The following is a 21,548-nucleotide window of genomic DNA, read 5'->3' on the forward strand; positions in this document are numbered from 1 at the left end:
CTAAGGGTGGAACTCACTCACCATGAGCCATCAGTGATCATCTCCCATCCTTATTCCTGATTCAGTTTGAATGCACTAATGCTGAAGGAGTAGCAGATAGAAGCGAAGTCTAATCGAGGTGGAGTCAAAGACATGAACTGCCTTCCGGTGCAACAACTGATTACATAGTGTTAGCATCTTTGGGAAAATAATGAAGTGTTTTTATAAATGTTGGGTGAATGGGTTTAATTTATTAATGCTGCTTAGCACAAAGAAATGCGTGGGAGGTTCACCGTTCTGATCTAGTAATGCACTTGAACTTCTTTAAATCAGTGGTGTAACATAACGATGCTGTGTCTGTACCTGTATCTGTGTTGGTGACTTAGTTGTAAGCACTGATGCTTCACAGCTCCAGGGTTGGAGGTTCAAATCTCACCTCAGGTCTGTGTGTGTGAGTTGAGTTTGCATGTTCTCCCCTTGCTTTGCACCCTATCCAAGGTGTACCTCATCTTGTGCGACCAAGTCCCTGTTATAGGCTCCAGACCCCCTGGGACATTAGTGGTGAAGATAATGGATTGATGTGTGTATCTATATTCTGATAACTCCAATATGGGCATGACTAAAGCTGCTGAGAGGTTTTCAATAAATTAATTATTAAAATAACAGTCTAAAAATACTTAAATAAACTGACGGTGCTGTCAGCTTGTGTGAGAATCCTCACTCAGACCTTGAACTGACCTACATCACTTGTCCATAATTGATCTAAAAAAAAAATCCCATTCAGTTATTTTATAATGATAGAGAACTTACACCACCACAAACACGCCCAGGCACTACTGACGCTGTAAATGCATCGCACTGATTTATGTTGATGAATGCAGTTTGTGTTTGTACAGCAAGCATCATGTCAGTCAGGAAAAACTTTAGCACACTTTAAGTCTCAACCAGATGCCCCGTAAACGTTCCTGTCAAGAAAAACAAACATATCGTGCGCTTCCTATTTGTATCTGCAGTTCTATTCACTTAGAGCGCATTATCTGTTCAATCAGAGTATCTTATTCATATTTGGTTACATCCCTAATACACGCCGTGCTCCCACTGCAGTATCGCATGGTTTGGAGTGGTCATTCAGTGTGCACACAGTTTTATGCCCCTGTTGTTTGGGTTTAATTATGCATGAGGTTTCAGTGGCAAAATGAAACCATTAGCATATCTTACAGTGCGCTGATGTGTTTTTTCCTCACCATGCCCTTGGCTTGAAAGTGTAAGTTGACTGATCATCGATAGCAGGTCACTTTAGCCAGTATGGTCCAGGCTGTTGTCTGCCAAAAATAACACGCTCAGCAAAATCTTTAAGGTCACCTCCGCTGCCTTTCCGCATGCCGCAAACACAAATATGTAAAGTTGTCGTGCCATCTGAGATTTCGGGAGCCAACAATTAAAATGCTCTCGGTGTGTTGGAGAGCTGGGAGATGTCATGCGAGGCCTGGGTGCAGCCTCGGAGAGAGCATTTACATATGTGTTGCTGCCTGCGTCCCAGCAGAGACCTTGGGGCTTCCTGACCTTTTGACATGTCATTGGCATTATGAGAAGTGATGGTGTTCAAGCCAAGGAACAAAGGTCGATAAAGCATGAAGCCAAACCACCCATTTGATTAATGCTAAAGAGGCCAATGTGTACCAGGATGGGGAATTACTCTCAAGCACGGGGTAAAATATTGCTTTTGCTTCATCGAGTTGCTTAATGCATTTGCAACTATGATTTCAAATAGAGAAAACCATCGGTTAAGTGCACAAACTTTTAGAGGGGGGAGAAAATTATACATGTACAGTCACTGCAGTCTGATTACTTCAGTGCTTAGCGCTTCAACTCCATAAATCTTTTCCCTTCTTACTGCTCCATGTGGTCCAGAACATCAGAAGTTGATCGTTTTTGAAAACCACCAGTGGTTATAGGAAGTTAAATGAAATATGCAATTGTTTGACCCCTATGAATATTAATAGCCTCCCCATGCTTTATTAAAAATGCATGGGCCGTTGTGACTGCTGATCAGGTTTTGGACGCCGATGCAAATGGGACTGTCTTTCTTGTCAACGAGGAAGATGAATAATGTAGTTGTGTTGTATATCCAACGACACACCATTGGCAGTCAATTAACAAGTTTGATTGGTGTGTGAACTCATTCTTTTGAACTGTTAATTTTATGTAAATAGTATTCCCGCTTGTTCTCTCGCGCTTTCTCACTCGCAGGTTTGCTCTAAAAAGCCGTGCCCCAACCGTTCCGCCTAAAGTAACCTGAGCCTAGGCCCTTAATAATTGATCATTACACACCTGCCTGCAAACCTATGGGAGGGTTTTTGTTTTTCCGAACAGTCGAAAAAAGTCTTGCTCTCTCTCCTCCTTTTGATATTCAAATGAACAAATACCAACCTTTTTTTTTTCTCCAAAATGTAAAACCGTGAATGCTTTTGAACGCCGGTTCCGCTGCGAGCTCCTCACCGCATGTCCAACCTGATCCTGTACCCCGTGTCGTCTGATTCCACTTGATGGCTCATAAATGGAATGCCAATGACGATTTGTTGTTGATGTCTCTGTGATGTGCGGCTAGCTCACACCAGTTGTAGATCTATTGCTCTCACCCTTTTGCCAAATAATGCTCGCAGGTAAATGATCTGATGATTGATCCTGCCACTCGTAAGCAGTGCTGCACCCACTCCACCACCACCACAACCCTTCCTCCCAATCTCCAGCGCTGCCTCGGTAATTTGGAGCAGCAGAGGCAGATGCTAAAGATTCATCAAAGTTGACAGGTGAACCCAGGAGCTAGGAATCTTGGGAAACCCATTTCACTCTATGGAAATTGATGTGACTTTTTCCCCCCTCTGGCACAGCAGTTTTTTTGTTGATCTGTTGTTTTCAAATTAGATTTCCAGCTTTGATTTTATTACATGCACACACTTGTTAACAGTAGAATTTTCAACAGACAGCTGAAAGGTTACGTTACGCATGACGTTATGTCTGACTTTATTTTCTTAGTCCTCTCAGTACCAGAGGAATATTTAGCTTCATCATTTACCACATTGTGTTTGAAGCCAAATATATGAGGTGTCTAAGCCTTTGCTAATTAACGATCCCTGGACTTACCCTAGTAATCTGGTTTGGGAATGCGATGCCCATGCACATATGCTAATCGGCTAAAGACCTCGTTTCACAAGTTGCATCAATTGATTTGGTCTTCTATGATCCTTTCAGAGGTCACCATGCTCCTTGCACTCCCACACGCTGATAAATACTTTCCCCAAGCTCCAATTAACACCGTGTCACCTACAGCTATTTACCCTGACCATTATGCTCAGGCCCGAGTTTCATCTGTTCATCCTATGCGTCTCTCAGGGCCTGACCTCTCCACTGCTCTTGCATACCTGATAGCATTGATCTCATGGATTTCCACAGCCAGGATTACCGATCCGAGGAACTTCCTCCGTCGAAGTTTCTCCCGGCTTCTCAGCTAATTATCATGCTTCTAATTGCGTTCATCAAGTGTATACACAGAATGGCAGATGTTTTGATGGTGTGAAAGCGTGATTGGTGTTAAAGTAGCATTCAGGGTGTGACGTGGTAATTGATGTGCTATTCCAACACACCTTTTAATAATTTTTTTTTTAAATCACCCAGTTTTAATTTGTTAATCATTAAGTTTTAAAACTTCAGTGTTTAAAAGGTTCTGATATAATTACAGAGCAACTGGATAGCAAGTCTTATAATGGTTCTGCACCATTCAGTTCCTGAAAAACAGCACTTTCAGATCAGGAAAAAAAATTAATGGTCAAGTCAGCATTGCTGTCATTATTTATGTAAGAACCAATACATGATCGGGTGGATAATGTTACAATCAAAATATTACGGAAGGCGTGATGATTATTTTTTCTGCTGATTTTCAATAGAGAACTTTTTCAGGTTTTTGTCAGAAATTTTGTCTGTAAATCTGTCCGAGGTTTTACAATGCCGAACTGGTGTTGTTCATGGGAACGCCACAACATTAAAAAAGGTCCAAATCCTAAAACATGGTTTTATCAGTTTTCCACTGACAAAAAGAAAATGGTTTTGTTGGTTATTGGCTCTCCAGCGAGGACACAAGGCTAATCCTGGTCAAAGCTGGGACCCTGTTGGTGATCACTGGTGTTTGGGCAGTGACCATTTTATCTCTTAATCATGAAATAAATGTTCAGAAAATAAACCACACAGTAAATATTGAATGTACATGATATACTTGTACATATTTGCTCATTTAGAGTATATGCAGGGGTTAAATTGGCCCAGCGGTGTCATTAGGCTTGATTAGACTTATTAAGTTTCACATAGTATTCAGGTAGCATTTGCTATATTGCAATACTATACAATAAACAAAAATTTTTAAGTGTTTCCTTGAAGTGCGCGGAGTGAAAGTGTGAGATCGTGTTTATTAAGTAGATTTCAATTGCACACTTTAAAAAAATATTCAGCACCATCTGTTGAATTTTGAGAAGAACTAATATTATTTTTTTATAATATAAGGGCGTTTACCATTTAAATTTCAAAGTAGCATATCTTCTCCTCCCATGAGCTGATTGCAATGAAGCAAAGCCTATATGTTACCTCAATGCACAAACAAAAACATGAACAGTCTTTAATCGAAGCTTTTTTTTTTTTTTTTTATTGTACCATCTCACCTGGGTGAGCCGCTCAGTCACCCGTCTGTACGTCAGATGGTGTAGATGGCAAGGCAGGGGGGAAAAATATAACATAACAGAATGTGAACTACTGATAATCTGCTTAAACAATCTGCTTTTGTTTTTACCTACTGATAGTTTAACATTAACTCATACCTGATGAGATAGCTGTAAATATCATTATACTGTAAATCTTCTGGTGTACTTTCCTCGAAAATGTTGTAAAGAGCATCTGAAAGCTGATAACAATCGGTAATATCCAATTCGTTCAGGTTTTTTAACATACACTGTTCTCTGGTCTCTCATTATGTGTTGAGTAAAATTCATGGAGTAAATGTAGCCGGTGATTAATCATTATTTGGATTGGTGGTGTTATCAGTGGCAGGCATGATTGACAGAAAAAAATGGTGAATGTTTTTAATGGTGTGTCACATGACTACGAGAGCACTATAACAGCATGAAATGAAGTGTTCATGCCTCTTATACAGTACTAGAGTTATTCACGAGGAATTGCATTTTTGGCTCATTACCAACTTTTTATGTAAAACATACATCAGACCAGTTCATGTTGCAGCTACAAGCAGTCTTTCTCTCCCTAGCATTTTTTTATGTCATTTAAAGTTAATAAAACAAAATGTAGCTTGTTATGCTACCAAGAATCTGCAAAGTTCTCCAAATATCAATTTTCCCGAAAAACTATAAAACGTACGGCTTTATCTCTGACTTGCTTGAAAGCACTGACATTGGAGACTCCTTTCAAAAATGCTAAAGAATGTCAGGCATCTGTTTATGAGGAGGAAGTGCCAAAAACATCCATGTGCAAGTAGGTACTTTAGAAAGGATAATGTAATGTAATAGGACATTAACTACTGTCAGAGCCATGATGTCATAGATGTAGAAGATGAACTGATGACTTCTGACCAGAATTCATCAACAGGGTGGTATAATATATATAAATTCCAAATGTATATCACTATAACACAAGAATACACAACTTTTAGGGGTAAAACAACAGTGCAACGTGTACATAAATACGAGGGGTGTTCAAGTCAAACTGGGACTTGTGATGACATTTCATGTAAATGAAGGCATAAAACTGATTGACATTAACAGTACAGTGGTGAGACTCCTTGTCACATTAGGACATTTGAATGGTGCAAACATTTTAAAGAAGGTCGTACAACCATAAATGATGTGGCTCAGAGCCCACTTCTCTCCTTCCAATGAAAGGTACGTGAGTAAAACACCTGATCCTTAGAAATCAGTGAATAACTTGTCACCGACTTGCGGAAGAGACGCATCTATCTGTGGGAACTGTGCACAACATTATTCCAGAACACCACCACATTATTGGAACTCGGCTGCAAGTTATGACCACATTTATCACACAGTTTTGACCTCGCCCCCAGCACTTTTCACGTTTGGGCCATTAAAGGAGTTCCTGGGCGCTAGCGATTCAGACGTGAAGCCGGCAGTCCGATCATGGCATACTGAAAAAACTTTCTACCTTCATGGTATCCAAGCGCTAGTGAAACACTGGGATAAGTGCATTAGTGTAGCAGGGGATTGTATGGAAAAATGAAGGTTATTTATTTTCTCGCATCCCTGCGTTTTGTCATCAAAAGTCCCAGTTTGACTTGAACATCAATAATAATTGAAGCTAATACAGGCCAATAACTTTCATGAACCTCTTCGAAGATAAACAGCCTCAGAAATGGTTGTGCTTTATCTAATAGTTTCTTGTCTGCTGTGTCATTGTTGTCTTTGAACCGACATTCCATATATACTGACACAATGTCTACATAAGGACTGACTGATTTTGCCCTCGGTGTGTGTTGCAGGTGGATGAAGCCGTGTTCTGCGCGGGTCAGATCGCTCTGGTTCCCTGCACCATGCAGCTGCTGGAAGCAGGTCCGTGTGCTCAGGCCAAGCTGTGTTACAGCCACGTGGAGAAAGTCCTGCATGCCAAGAGTGCCGGTCTCACGTTGGGACATTCACTGCAGGCACACTGCTATGTCACGGATCTTAGACACATTCCAGTTGTCAGAAAGGTGTGGCATGATAAGATACAGAGTGGTCAAGACCAGGTGAGTATCATCAGCTTCTCAAACTGAAACTTTAAAACGACTTGTTCTTATTGATTAGTTGAACAAATGTAATGAATGATGGAATCTTAAAAAGAAATGTCATTATAAATGATTTGGTTCCAACAATGCCCAAATTTATGGATGAACCATTTTTAGTATGTATAGTGTGAAAAAGGATTTGTATAGTGTGAAAAAGTACTTTTTTTTTTTTTTGCATATTTTTACATTAAGATGATTCAGAAAATAAATGTTAATATTGATAATCTGAGTAAATACAAAATCCAGTTTTTAAATGATGATTTTTTTTCTCTTAATAAATAAAATCATCATTTAAAAACTGTGTTTTGTATTTATTCAGAAGGGGCACTGGTGGCTCAGTGGTAGGTGTTTCGCCTGCCATGCGGAAGGCCCAGGATCGATTCCAAGCCAGTGCCCAAACCCCAGCCACTGGATGCAGTGCCGGTCCCAAGCCCGGATAAAATGGGAGGGTTGCGTCAGGAAGGGCATCCGGCGTAAAAACCTGTGCCAAGTTGTTGTGCGGACTGGATATTTTGCTGTGGCGACCCCTTGCTGGGAGCAGCCGAAAGACCACCAACAACAGTTTTGTATTTCCCCGGGTTGTCTTTGTGTAATATTACACTTAGTTAAGCTGAATCATTGTGTGACAAATATGCAAATAATAATAATAATAATAGTAATCAGAAAGGGGTAAATATGTTTTCATAGCACTGTATGTGAGAGTATAAATCACATCAGCATTTGCCGGGCTGTTCAAACAATGACATAGGTGTACCCAATAAACATCAGATTTTATTTTGGAATTGTTTAAGCCTTTACGCAGTTTTTTTATAAGGAAAAAAAAGGTCGAGTACATGTCTCTAATGGAATGTACCATCCCTCTGTGCCACCCTGCCGAAAGAGCCGACAGAAGTTGCTCATATTTACCAGAACGATCGCTCATGAAAAGTTGATGCTGTGGGAAACCCTGACGTCTTTGATAATACAGAGCCTGGCTCCAAGACAGATGTCTTCCTTAGAGTCTGTTTAAACCCCAGAGCAGCTTATCTCCCCCCCGTGCTCCCTCTGCGTCCCCCACCTCCACACAGCTAATAAAGGCTGCAGGCTCGCGCTCTCGGCTGCTCCTCCTCCAGTAATCGGTAGAGCTAAGGGAGCAGGAAAGAGAGCTTTAAATAAAGGATGCACTGTCACCACGTTTAGCCCTCTCTTGGCCTCCGTGCTGACCTCGACTCACAAGTTTGAAATGATGACAGGCCTGAGTGCTGAGGGGAAAGAGGCACGTCCCATCAGGTCGCACACTGTATTGGTGACAGTGTGAGATTGTGAGTTAGGCGGGGGACATCGAGTGAGCCACCCAAGGTGTTCAATCAACCACCTGTCTACTGTTTAGCAATTCTCTATTCAGATCTCTTGGGATAGAAATGATCATTAATGCCAAAATGGCGTGACAGTTTGCAGTGCTTGCCACTTGAGATACAGTGAGGAAAGTGTTTGTTCTGTTGCCAGCAGTGAAGGTGTGAAAGGTTGGTGTGAACTTAGCAAGTGATAGGGGTGCAAGTTAAACAAAAACATATGGCGGCTTAGGAAAAAACTTACGTGGTGATATTGCTTGGATATTTTTGGAACCTTTTTTATTATTATTATTATTATTATTATTGTTATTATTATTATTATTTTGGCACTAATCAATTGTCTACTGTAGGAGAACATTACTAATTTTCATAATCAGCCATAACATCAAAACATAAACCCCAGGATTGTGTGCCGTCTTTGGCGGTGTGCCATGGTGTCTGACACCAGGACGTTAGCGGCGGGTTCTTTGGGTGCTGTGGGTTGCAAGGTTGGGCCTCCATGGATTAGACTTGTTTGTTGCAGTTCAACAGCTGCAGCAGAAAATGCACTGAGTCTGCCTCCAGATGTCTAAAACCTTCCTCACACAGTAGACTCTAAAATCTCCCATTACACTCTCCAACAAAAACGCTTGATGCACAAAGTTTTTACATTTTAAATACCATATTAAAACATGAACAGGACTGAATGAATCATCGATTATTTTGCTACCTGATCGATGTGGTGATTGGGATATGTGTATGTGAAACACTAAATTTAGTTTGGAAATCATGTCGTTTTTAGAGCTACAGCACTGTGCAAAAGTCTTGAGCTTTAAATTAAATGAATTGGAGCAAATGTTTTTCTGTGACAGGCTGCAAAGTGCCTAAAGATACAGTTAAAAAAACAACAACGATTCTTTATCGAATAACCTCAGCAGCAACCTCATTTCCCCTCTTGTCTGTTCCAACCACCCAGCATTCAGCATCACCAGTGTAGTACTCACCGGCCTGATCATCTGTCAGCATCTGCACCTGCTGCTCACCGGGTCATGCCTTAAGTTAGATGTTTTTAATGCTTGAATGATTCATAGCTCACTGTTGCTTAACAACAGATCCTCTTGGACTGGTCAGGCACGGGGACTCGAGTGAAAATGAGACTTCAGGAAGTCTGGAAAAAAAATCTGACCAGACCACATTTATATTTTGTAATCCATAAAATTTATTGACTGGAGTGACTTCGGACAGAACGATTTTATTGCACGTGACTAATTTTATCAGTTATTTTTAATCCTTTAAAGTTTTAGAATTCTATACTATTAACAAAAATGTGTAGATATCACAAGAGCTTTGCATCATTATTTTTTCTTTTCTTTTTTTTAAGTACATGCTTTAATTTAGCCGCCGTTAGACACTGAAATCACACCTTTTCTAATGCGCGGTGGTTTTGTTTCACTCCCAACACTCAGCCCCGACTTATCATTATTGCACTGGAGCTGCTTTGGATTGATTATTTACATACAAGGTGTCCTGTCTTTTTCTTCTTTTTGTCTGGATGGGTGAGCACAAGAAGGCGTTTAACTCCTGTTATAAAATTCAGTGCACTCGCATGACAAAAAATCAAGACTATTTTTTTGTGAGGATTCAGCGTGGAGCGTTTATCACATTCACCCCGGTGCAGTTTAGTGCGCTCCGAGTGATCCAGCTAGAAAAGTCTTTAATATGAACATGACAACGTTCTCTTCTGTTCACCACAGACAACCGTGTAGTTGTGGTGCGTTCATAATTTCTCTAATCAGGTGGATGAGGAAGCTCACAGGGTTAATTGGGAGCAGAGTGAGCAGTGTGTGTGTGTGTGTGAAATAATATTTTATGGATTGCAGCGCTGAGGTTTGTTTGAGAATAGAATATACACTGTAGATTTAAGTTTTTATCTGATATTATGTGGAAGACTTCAGCTTGTTATAATCTATATTATTATTATTAGTATTTTATGGATTTAAGGACACAACTAAAAATGTTTTCAAATGTAAATATACAGCCTGATTTTGGCTTTTATGTTGTTGTTTTTTATGTTTATGTTGTATTTTTCGCCACCATTTAGAATAGTCTTAGTGTTTGTTTTTTCAAGTTTTATTCACTCCCGAGACAGCAGCTCGGTTTTAAGCAAGTGGCCAGCGCCGAGTGAGCGGGAGGGAGTATTATACAAACTACAGCTACTGAGACCACTCGACGAAGGCCTCCTGCTGGGCAGGAAATGTAGGGGAACTGCCTAAGCATCCAGGCCCCATCAGCTCCCTGCTGTTCAACGGCTTTACACCAATTCCTTATGATGGTGTTTATTGTTCCACTCGCACGCCTCTCCCTCCTCCACTCAGTCTCAAACACACTTCTCACTCTAGGAGCAAAGAGAGCAAGAGAGAGAACGTACACGAGAAGAATCAAAAGGGGGAAACACAAACGCGAAAGGGTCACTCTGATCTGATCTCGCAGTCCTGAAAACGACCATGCACGCCAAACAAAGAAGTCCAGAAGGAGTAAAGAATTAATTGTGATGGATTCAAGCGGCCACTGCGCTCATGATGACGTCTGAGCTCTCAACTTTTGTCACCTTTTTTATTTTATTGGTTTGATCGTCAAAATGTTACCTGATTAGACACAATTGTTAGACGGCCAAGCACTTTCCCACGTGGTCTTAAAAAATAGAAAGAAAGAAAACGCAGTGCTCCTGTGTAACAGAGAAGTGGAGAGGAAAAATAATAAAATAAAGAAGAGGCGAGGGAACAGGGAGCAATGATTTAACAGCCTGAGACAAGTCAGAGTCGGAAAGTTTCGAGTGTTTGAAGGTAGTGACCTGTGAGGGCGTAGCTGCTAGAGGATGCACAGTGAGGGCCTGAGGGCTGGCCTTTAAGCCTGGATGAACAAGACCCCAGTCCAACGTCTAACGCCTCTCTTCACCCTCAGTCCTCCCCTCTCCACTCAACAACTATTGACAAGTGCCGAGCTCGGCCCCTCTAGCGAGTCACGTAAAAAATTTTTTAAAGTTCTCGCCTAAAATGTATTAACATCCAAAACAATACATATTCAGCATCGCAGCATTAAGAGTCAGCGCGGCATCCAAGTTAACCAGAGCTCTTCAACCGGTCGCTTCGTGTCACTCTCACATTCGAACATGCTCACGCATGCTCACACGCTCGTGTTTTTATTTGTTGTCATGCACTCAGAGTGATTTGTTGTTGATTTGAGGCAGATACACAATTAGGCCTTTGCTAAAGTTTAATCTCGAGATAAGTGCTGCATTCATGCCGACGGCGGACTGGATCATATTGGGGGGCATCCGAAATGGTTGCGAAATGCTGCTCTTGCTCCTGTCAAAGACTTTTCTCTCAGGTTTTTGAGTGAATTTCAAAATAAAGTGTATGTAACCCGTTATTATTCTGCACTCACAGAGTGGGGTGTAAGTGGATGAAAATTGATCCGGCAAATTGAAAAGGGGGTTAAGTGTTTTTGCCCTATCGACTCCAGGCGGAATGACTGTTTTATAAAACGCTCATTTCTCCCCCATTAGCAGATGAGGCCGCCGCAGTGTTATTTGAGAGGTACATTGTAGCACACGCGCGCAGAAGACGTTTCAGAGGCGATAATGGTCTGCACCCAGACTAGAGAAAAGGACTCTACAGATTACAACATTTAAAGCCATCACGGCAGGTTTCTAATAGAGGTGTATGGAGAGATGGTGTAAAAGGGACCATGCATGTCTAAAATGTTTTGTCGTAAAAGGCCCCTCGGGGGAAGATTTGCTGTCAAGGTACTTAATGTGAAGAAGACAGACAAGCATGTTTGAGCGTCACCATGGTATGATTGACGTACTGATTTTATAAAGGTCTTTAAGCAAACTTTTTATTGAATTTACACACACACACACATGCAGTACTGTTACTTTGTCTATATTGTATTGCAGGAGGAATGCTATGGAGTAGAAGAGATTCAATGCCCCCCTCTGGTTGTTTCGGTGATGCCCTGTTTGCCCAGAGGAGCAGAAGTGGAACTTCATGTCATTGCCGTGCAGGACGAGCTTGCGGAGAGGACTTTCCATCGGATGACCTCCGAGTTCCCAGGAGGTGCCATCCATTGGCAGGTGCTGCAGTCCAGTACCCGCCATTATGCCAGTCTGTCCCTGAGTGTGTCCCTGCATGAGTCATGCAGGACACCAGAGTGCATGGGCACAGAGGCCATCCTGGGGGCAGTTAGCACCTCCCTCCAGCAAGCTCTAGAGCAGATGGAGAAGGCTCTGTCTCCTTTATGTACCAGAGTCTTTTACAAGGACAGCGATAAGCTAGCCACTGAACTCTCTGCAGGTAAGCGTGCTTGCTCGGAGTAGCATATAGTTAAATCATTTTGATAGCAGATTAGTATAGCGAATATATTTCAGTATAGTTCATGATACAAACTGTATAAATGAGCCAATATGAGATTGTTCTTTAATTACATTATTATTCAGCAAATAGGCCTAAATATAGATATAACTTAATGAGCTCACTATAGTACTGATGTTGCATCAAGTCATTGTCATTTACAGCTTGTAAAATAGCACTTGATCCAGCAAACAAATATGCTAGATTAAGTGCTATTTTATAAGTTGTTAAACAACAGTACGGGTTATATTGTTAAAACAAAGCAAACATTTGGTAAATACAGTTGAAATACATTTAACACAGTTGTACAGTGCTGTGTACAAAGGTCTTATGTTAAAATAACCCACTTTGTGTTGGTGCTTTTCATCGTCTTCTGTCTACGAGTAATCCAGGATGTTCCTTTAGAGTAAATGTTTTCTCACCTCCCCGAAGTGCTCTTGTGTTCCCACAACATTCATCAATTCGGCACAGTTGTGGTATTCTCTTTGAAACAATCAATTAGCGTTTTGAACGCAAGCCAGAGCTGAGATTTCACTGTCACTTTTAGGCCTCGGTGTAACTTATTATTGTGGGAAGCAAAATGATGACAACGGATGATGAATAGGAATAAGAACAGACTTGTCCGTGTGTGTGCTAACCACATAATATTTTATTAAAGAAGTTTTATTATACAAGAGGATGTGTACAGCTGGAAGGCATAGATTCACTGGCCACTTTAATAGGAACGTGTGTGTGTGTGTAGCATGCTTAGTCATGCAATTAATCGGTCAGCCAGTTATGTGGAAATTGAGGAAATACTGGTCCAGAGCTTTAGTTTTGTTGTTTGCTGATGTTATAAAAGATCATAAAGAATAAGCGAAGCTCTTGACTCCTGCTTGCATTATTTTCTTTGCCACAACGTGATTCGCCGATTGGACAAATTGCACAAATAGTGGGGGTAGGTGGTCTTAAAATAGATGTTTCTATTAAATTGGCCAGTGAGCGTACTGTTATGTCACTACTGATAAAAGACACAGTTTAACCACACATTCAGTACCAACGCAAAACAATTCTTCAGGTCTCCTTGATGTTGGAAAATTCAATGACCTGAATGACTGAAAAGCTTCATAGACATTTTCCTAGGCAGTGACCTTCATCATCATGTTTTTACATGGAATTGCGCTCGAGCGTATGTTTGGATGCATTTATTAGCCTGCCGTTGAAGTGGAATCTGTTTTCTTGCTTTTGGTAGACGCTCATGTCCTTTGGGATTGCCACAGGCCTGGTTCACGGGTCAGAGCTCCCGCTTAGGAATTCTGAACGGATAAATAATTGTTTCTTTTAACCAGCGATGCAGGATGTAAGGCTTTATGTGAAAAATCAAAACTATGCTAGTAACCATAGTGGAAATTAACGTTAGCATGCATCGGTAACAGGATACTAATTTCTTGATTACAGATCATAAAGCTTGTCTTTGTTATGTCTATAATGCCTCACATAACTTTGTCCGAGCAGATGTAGCCCCAGCTAAGTATTTTAACAGACTCCTGAGCACTCAGTAGAGCCAATAAGCATACAGTACGAGGGGGGAAAAACATGGCTGTGAACCAGCTTGATGTCTGCTTATGTAATTCCATGCATTTATGAGGGGCGTTTAAGTCAAACTTGGCTTGTGATGAAATTTCTCATGAATGAAGGCATAAAACCGATTGACATTTACAGAAGACTTTAAGATGAGACACTTAGCCGCAGTAAAGCATTTAAATGCTCAGGACGTTTTGAAGAAGGCCGTACGTCCGCGGAATGGCGATCCTGGTCGAGGTGGCTCAGAGCATAGTGCAATTCCTGTGAACATTCAGCAAGTGGAATGAAAATCGGCAGATGACTTGTCACCGATTTGCAGAAGAGATGCATCTGTCTATGGTAACTGTACACACAATCAATCACCAACACCACTTGCATGTTTCAGGAACTTGGCTGAGAGTTATTGGCACATCCCCCGTACAGCCCTGACCTTTTTCACATGTTTGGGCCATTAAAGGAGTTCCTTTAGCAGGCAAGCAGTCCGATCATGGCTCTGAAGTACTGAGGAAACTTTATACCTTGATGGCATCTGAGCACTAGCGAAAGGCTGGGATAAGTGCATTAGTGTAGCGGGGTGTCTATTAAATAGGGCTTAATGATTTAATTATAAAAAAAATTGGGGGGATTATTTTAACACATTGAGATTAAGATTTAAACGGTGATTTGTACTTACTAAATATCCTATTTACAGTGTAGTGCACTTTAAACGTATTTATCTAACCTGACAGCAAATAAAGGTAGAAAAAAACCTTATTAAAAGGATATTTGCCAATATTTATTTTTTTACCTAAAAAATTATTTAAAAAAAATATGAACATATACAGTAAGTCCAATACATATGAACATCGAGTTACGAACTTTAGAAGATACAAACATGCACCCGCGGGAAGATAGATTACATGTCCGGCATACTGTACATTGTCACATTCATGCAGCATGCATTCCAGGATGTCCAAAAGCAAGCGTAAAAGCAGCTGCAATGAAGCTGGTACTGCTAAGAAGCGCCAAGCAATAACGATGGTGACAGATGTGTAAATAATTGGCAAGATGAAAAGTTAAATCGTTTAACCTTCTACGCGATTCTAAGGAACAAAACATGTTAGTTTTATACTGTGTATAGCCAATAGTGTTAGTTTTTAGTACCTAGACAATGTTTGTTGGACTTACAAACAAATCGGACTTACGGACGAGCTCTCAAAACAACACTTGTTCGTATGTTGGGGACTTACTAAACTTAAACTTAAATCTACATAAATTCCCAACGTATGCGTATATCACCTGTAATAACTTGCAGCCTTTTGTGAATAAATAATTGTATATGTTAAGGACACCCCTGGTATAGGTGATCCATATTGTGATTGTTAAAAATAAAATAATATAATATAATAAAATAGATGTGTCTTGTCTGAGTCTAGTGAGCCAGTGGTGGCACAAAGCACTAACACGGAACAAAACACACTACTTAGACTTCTCCAGTTTCATAGCCATCACCTGTTTACTACTGGTTAATTGGTTTTGGTCATTTATTTCTGTTAGTTGATTATCTTGAGCTTGGTAAGCGAGAATTAGATGCGCTTTTACAGATTTTAATAATTAAATAAAGATGACTGTTAGTTCCATATCTGAGCAGTATCAAACACTGACCGCTATGCAGCACTTTGATATTCTTACTGTATTTCAGATTGAACAAATGGGATCTATTTATGTTTGGTTCAGTACATTTATCACGCCTTACTATTGATTAACCCCCCCATTGTTTAATGATCATCTGTCTTTCAGTTCTCAGAAGCAGTTCTGACAAAATATAACAAGCATTTGCTCTATTCAATCAAACGCTGTGAAGCTCGCATTTTATTTCAAAGCTTAGTAAAGCTTAGCGCTGCTGCTCTGCTTGGCTTTCCAGTCACAACGATCACTCGCCTCAGCCTAAACAATTTTCATGAGCCGATGCTTGCTAATTGCGCGACCGTTTACCACTTAATTTGAAACAGTTTGAAGTGCACTGTAGCACAGCTAAACCCCACTAGAAGCCCTTTAGTCCCACCAGAGCTTACATTTTCACACCAACAGACTCTTTTACGCCTTTCCGTTCCATCTGTGTTTTTACTTTTTACTGGAGACTGTTGCGTTTTTAGACTAGAATATTTCATTTCATTGCTGTTGTTCAGGTTGCACTTAACGTTGTAAAAAACATGCACTGATTTAAAAGAATTCTCTCTTCTTCTTTTTTTTTTGTCCCACGAACGGAGCCTTAGGCTGCTATTCCTCCACTAATGTGGTGGCTGTGCTGATGCGTGTAATGGCTCTGGAGAGGGTAATTAAGGTCTAAAGGAGACGACTGGGATCCCAGTGCACTGAACAGAATGAACTCGTGCGTTTGTGCCAACTGATACAAGTAAAAGTGTTGTGTGGGTGTGTGTTCAAGTTGTTGCACATCACACTGTCTGTTCTACTAAATGGATAATTTTAGTAAAAAAAGCACAAAACAGCCTTTTTTTTCTGTGGGGTTTTTTTTTTTTGGATGTGTGATGTCCCTGGTTCATGGTGCAATATACTGTTGATCTCACAAGGAATCAACTTCCCAGGGTATACCACATGCTTAGATAAGAAAATAATTTTTTCTGCACACACGTATAAAAAAAAAAAAAAAATCCCCCGTTCGCCATTATTGTTTTTAATCACAGCGCATATGAGTTAATTACCCAGTGTGGGCTCTTTGAGTCTTTGCTTGACACACTGCTTTTGTTCTTAATGAAAGAGCAGAATGCTTATCAAGTGGTGTTGAAAAGAGCTTTCACCTTTCTGTTCCAATCCCTCTTTCAATATTCCCCATTTGTCACAGGACCTCCGATTGTCTACTTCATTATTCACATTATGGTGTCATTCATCTATTTCACCTAAGTATACTTCATAAATATGCATTTCCATCCTGTCGCTTCATAGTATGAGGTCACTTAGAACTTCAGGCTGGAGTTGTAAATATCCGCAGAATGATGGTGAGGTAGTAGATGAATGCGGGCTTTCAGTCATTCCAGTCATAGTTTTCAGTCGGACATGGCCGCAAAACAACATCAAGTCAAAAGGCTATCGCACCTGACGAGCTACAGGCTGATGAAATATTAGAGTGGCCCAAGCATCCAGACTAGGGTTCACACAGCGGGTCCTTTTTGTTATGCTTGTTTGTTCAAATATGTGTTAGATACGACAGATGTGTTCCCATCGCTATTGTCACATCATTGACCAGGGTTGCCAGGTTTTAGCAAAAATTTCAACCCAATTACATCTCAAAAACAAAAGCTATGAACAAAACAGGGGTTGCAAAAGAGACACATTTGTGATACATTTCTGATGCACTTCCATAATAATCCCATAATCCCTCATTTTCCCTTCAAATTTTGTCAAGTTATCTTATAATAGAAATGGTCTGGTACATCACAGACACAATGTCTACAGATACACTTTGCTTATGTTTGAAGAAATGCGTCGATCAGATTCCAACTGCCATAAAACAAGAGCTTCAGTTTGGTGTCCTAATAATCCTGTCCTGTCCTGCGAGTGTTATTTCTACAACAGTGAAATTGGATTAACACTTTCTGCAGTTTAGCACTTTAAGATCTTTGGGTGCAATAATACATCTATGGAGCTAAATGAGACAGAATGCATGCAAAAGCGAGCAAATGATGGGAAATTTTTTTACAATCAAGGTTAAAGGTTAACATATTGACGTGTCAGCACTGCATTTAAGTTCAGTAGAAAAGATGTTATATCTTGTAGAGGTTCTAGCAATTATCTGAGGAGGTGTGTGTGTGTGTGTGTGTGTGTGTGTGTGTGTGTGTGTGTGTGTGAAAGAGCAATAGATGGAGGAGACTGTCTGTATGGAGCTGAGTTACAGTGTTTAAGAATCTAAGGATAACTCTCGGACTGTTACGGGCTCTCTGGTCGAAGGGTTAAATGCAGCCTGCCATTCGAGGGCAGCCCCAATGGGACAGCTTTTGTTTGACCATGCCTGCCCCAGAGAAGAGTGGAATTTGAATAAGAGCATTTTGGATTGACATGCTTAATCTTTGTGGTGTGTGTGTGTGCGCGTGCGTGTGTGTCTCTCTCTCACAGGGCTGCAGGATTGCTTTGAGAGCAGACTGGGTGCGAAAAGGCCTGCGCTGGTGCTGGTTCCTGTGCTGGAGCTTCCGGACTTCACCCTTCTCCACCTATCTACCTGGCTCAGCACATAGTGGAGGATGAGGACCAGGACCACACACACAAACAGGGACTTCAGACTGGACTAGGAAGCACCTCACTAGTATCCAGTGCTAGATGGACTAAATTTAAAAACTTCAAGTTCATCCAAAGAGTCCTGTTGATCAGATCAACTTAAATTTGTCTTGTCAACTTGAGTCACCATTAAAATGCCATTTAAAAGAAACTGAACTGACTAAACACCTTAGTGGACATATTCATTATCAGAAGACGGAGTGTTTAGTCTTAAGAGCGCAAAGATTAAACAGTGAAATTGCTAAGTAGATAACGTTGATAGCTACCCCATTCGTATTCTCTCCTTTCCCCATGGTAGGGAATAGTTTGTTTTTCTAGAAAATTATATCCATAGTTCATCATTCCTAAACTAAAGCCAGTTTAGTAACATGAATGATTAATGCACAAACACTTTGCGCTACAGTTTTTTAATTAAGTTTGAGCTGAATGGACCTCGATGAAGATTACAAGTCGGTCACAAACCCTGGAGGAGAAAACACAGCGGATATTAAATATAGCGGGTCTACGCAATAAGCAGATTAAAAGTATATTTATGCGGCGTCCTGGGGAAACCCTTCCCGCTTCCTACTATATATATTCTGATTCTGAACATTTTTTCTGAACTTAACTTTGTATCCCCAAACCTCAAAGTTTTTCGCATTTTAAAGTCTGATTACCTCGAAAAAGTGAAACGAGAGAAAATCGAATTTAAAGATTTCATGCATCCTGTGGCGCAGGAGCATGGCAGGCATTTTGACAGATGGTAGATGATTACTGAGTTGATTATGCTGATCCTATGGCAAGTAGCTATCCAATAACTTGATCAAAGCACGACACTCGCTGTGTGCGGAAATCACGCTTAGCTATAGCGAGGTTTTAGACAGACTTAATGTTCTTACCACAGGATTAGGCAACATTTAAATAAACATTCCAATAAAGTAACATTTTCACGTTGTTTTCCTTCGATTGAGGAGTCAAAAAATGTATTTTTTTTTCCTTTTTGGATAAAATGTCTTGTTTTCATGTCAGCTGTTGGTGGTCTCTTTCCCAGGCCATCGAATACTAAACTAATGACAATAAATATTTCTGAGACTGGAGTAAGATGCATGCATGCATGTATATGTGGCAGCAGGTTGTGCTCAGTGAGTGTGTTGTGGTGTGTTGGGTTGTAATGGGTTGTTCTAGTAATCAAGTGTGTCCTGTGCTGAGGCCCAGCAGCAGCTGTCACTGCCATGAGGGGGGTCATTGTGAGTATTTTGTGGCCATCTCTCTCACTCACTCTCTCTCATGGCTTTCTAGCGTTGGTGAGTAAGGGAATTGTTTGTTTTATATACCTCATGTTAGAAAGCTGTTATTATTGTGTAATGGGCAATCAGAGTCGAACAGCCAAAGAAATGAAATCTCTTTATGCCCATATTGATTTGTAAGGTGCGATTAATAGAAGAGGGTTGCAGGGTGAGCTCTTCTATACTCACTTTTGTTTGTCTGTTGAAACAGAGCTATTATCAATTTCTCCTGAATTACATTTCTTTCTCGCTTAAATCAGAAAATATATTGATGTGCTCAATTGGCCGGCTATTCTTCTTGCCCAAGATGACCGTATGTTAGAGTCTATTGATCTAACAAGAACAATAACGTTGTTGTTAACATCTGAGTAGGTGAATTAATCGGGCAAGAAATAAACAATTATGCTGCACAAAGTCGCAAACTAATATTTACTGTGCTGTTATTTATAGCCAGATGTGGGATCTAATGTACTGCACAGTAACAGTAATGTAACTGCGTTCACACACAGGCTGTATGACTGTTTATGTCTTACAACTTTTTTTTTGTAATTGATATATTTTTTTTAATCTCTACACAAGTTATATTGGCATGCATAATAAGTCAGATGTAATATTCAACATGTGGATAATTTTATACATGCATTCATTTCATGCATTTATTCCCTCTAGATTATTACTGTAACTACAGCTGTATTTTCTATATCTATGGGGCAGATGTTGTAATGTGCAGCTCTAAAAGTGTGTGTTGTGTGGCACATTCGGTGTCAACAACATCTACAACAATTTGCATAGTCCAGTGCCACCCAGAACCACAATAACCGCCTGTCACTCAATCAGACGCAAGCGGAGACGGCACGTCTGCTGTCTCATCCCTATCATTCTGTCAGTGCATCATCTGCCTACACATGAGATTATTGCTTTTTTTCCTCCAACTGATTTTTTTTTACACTGATGTATGTAATGCATGCAAATGTTTGTTTTGTTAAACATTAGTTTAAAGTGTATGATTCTAAGTAATGATTTGCAATGACTACAGAGTAGGAAAGATATTATAAGACATGTGGAGTACATTCAGTAGACTTTCTTCTCTTCATTATGGAAACTATTCATCGGTTCTGCATTATGCATATGCAGACAAACATTAAGCTTTGAATTATTTTTTAATAATTATCTCATTTTTATAATTGATATGTATAATAGAGATTGTATAATTGAGACCTGTTTATTAAGTGGAGTATGGCGCCCTCGTGTGGCTATAAAAGAAATCAGTACAGTACAAAGTGAAATAATTTAATATATTAAGAGCTGATCTCTGGTGTTGAGTCTAGCACGTTCACTGTGAGTGTTTGCTCTGCATAATTCGAAGATTTCAGTTATAAGATTTTTGTGGGTTTTATTTGACAAGACGGGGCTTTATGTCCCAGACATTTATGAATAATCGCTGCATGGCTGATCGCCAGTGCATAACTGTTATACACGTTACTCTAGGAACTTTATCCATTTTTGTGGTCCGATGCACACAGATCTCTTTGTGTTGCCAGGTTAACTCAATGCCGGTTGTTGTTCTCTATGGCCTCCTCAGTCAGTATTCTCTGGTCCATGACTGGCCTCACCACCTGCTGACGATTCCCGCTTTGTGCAAGATTCAACAACTAGGCCACAGAGCTGTACTTCCTGACCTCAACATGGTCACCTTGGTTTCCACTGCTCTTTTCTTTGGTTGTCTGAGCATTTCTGGCAGCCTCCTTCTAAAACAGACCTGCTGTCCATATGGACGTGGAGATTCACTTCACCAAATAGGCCGTCTGTGTCCTCGGGTATTGTCCATTAGAGCAAGACCGACTGACGACCATGATCTTAAATTCTGTTATGTAAAGCTTTAAAGCTGTAGACCCAATGAGCACTTTTTTGGAAA

The 21,548-nt window shown here is 40.4% G+C and overlaps 1 protein-coding gene across 1 annotated transcript in view; it reads left to right on the forward strand.

The window, feature by feature from the left end:
• Positions 1-20,865, forward strand: part of dph6 (diphthamine biosynthesis 6) — a 71,905-nt gene extending 51,040 nt beyond the window's left edge. Inside the window, exons 13-15 of the mRNA XM_053509821.1 lie at positions 6,530-6,775; positions 12,083-12,479; positions 18,210-20,865. Coding sequence (XP_053365796.1) covers positions 6,530-6,775; positions 12,083-12,479; positions 18,210-18,328 — 762 coding nt within the window. The 3' untranslated portion in view covers positions 18,329-20,865. The remainder of the gene's footprint in view (positions 1-6,529; positions 6,776-12,082; positions 12,480-18,209) is intronic.
• The last annotated feature ends 683 nt before the right edge of the window (positions 20,866-21,548 follow it).

The sequence above is a fragment of the Clarias gariepinus genome, chromosome 13, assembly GCF_024256425.1.
Source record: "Clarias gariepinus isolate MV-2021 ecotype Netherlands chromosome 13, CGAR_prim_01v2, whole genome shotgun sequence".
Lineage (NCBI taxonomy): Eukaryota > Metazoa > Chordata > Actinopteri > Siluriformes > Clariidae > Clarias > Clarias gariepinus.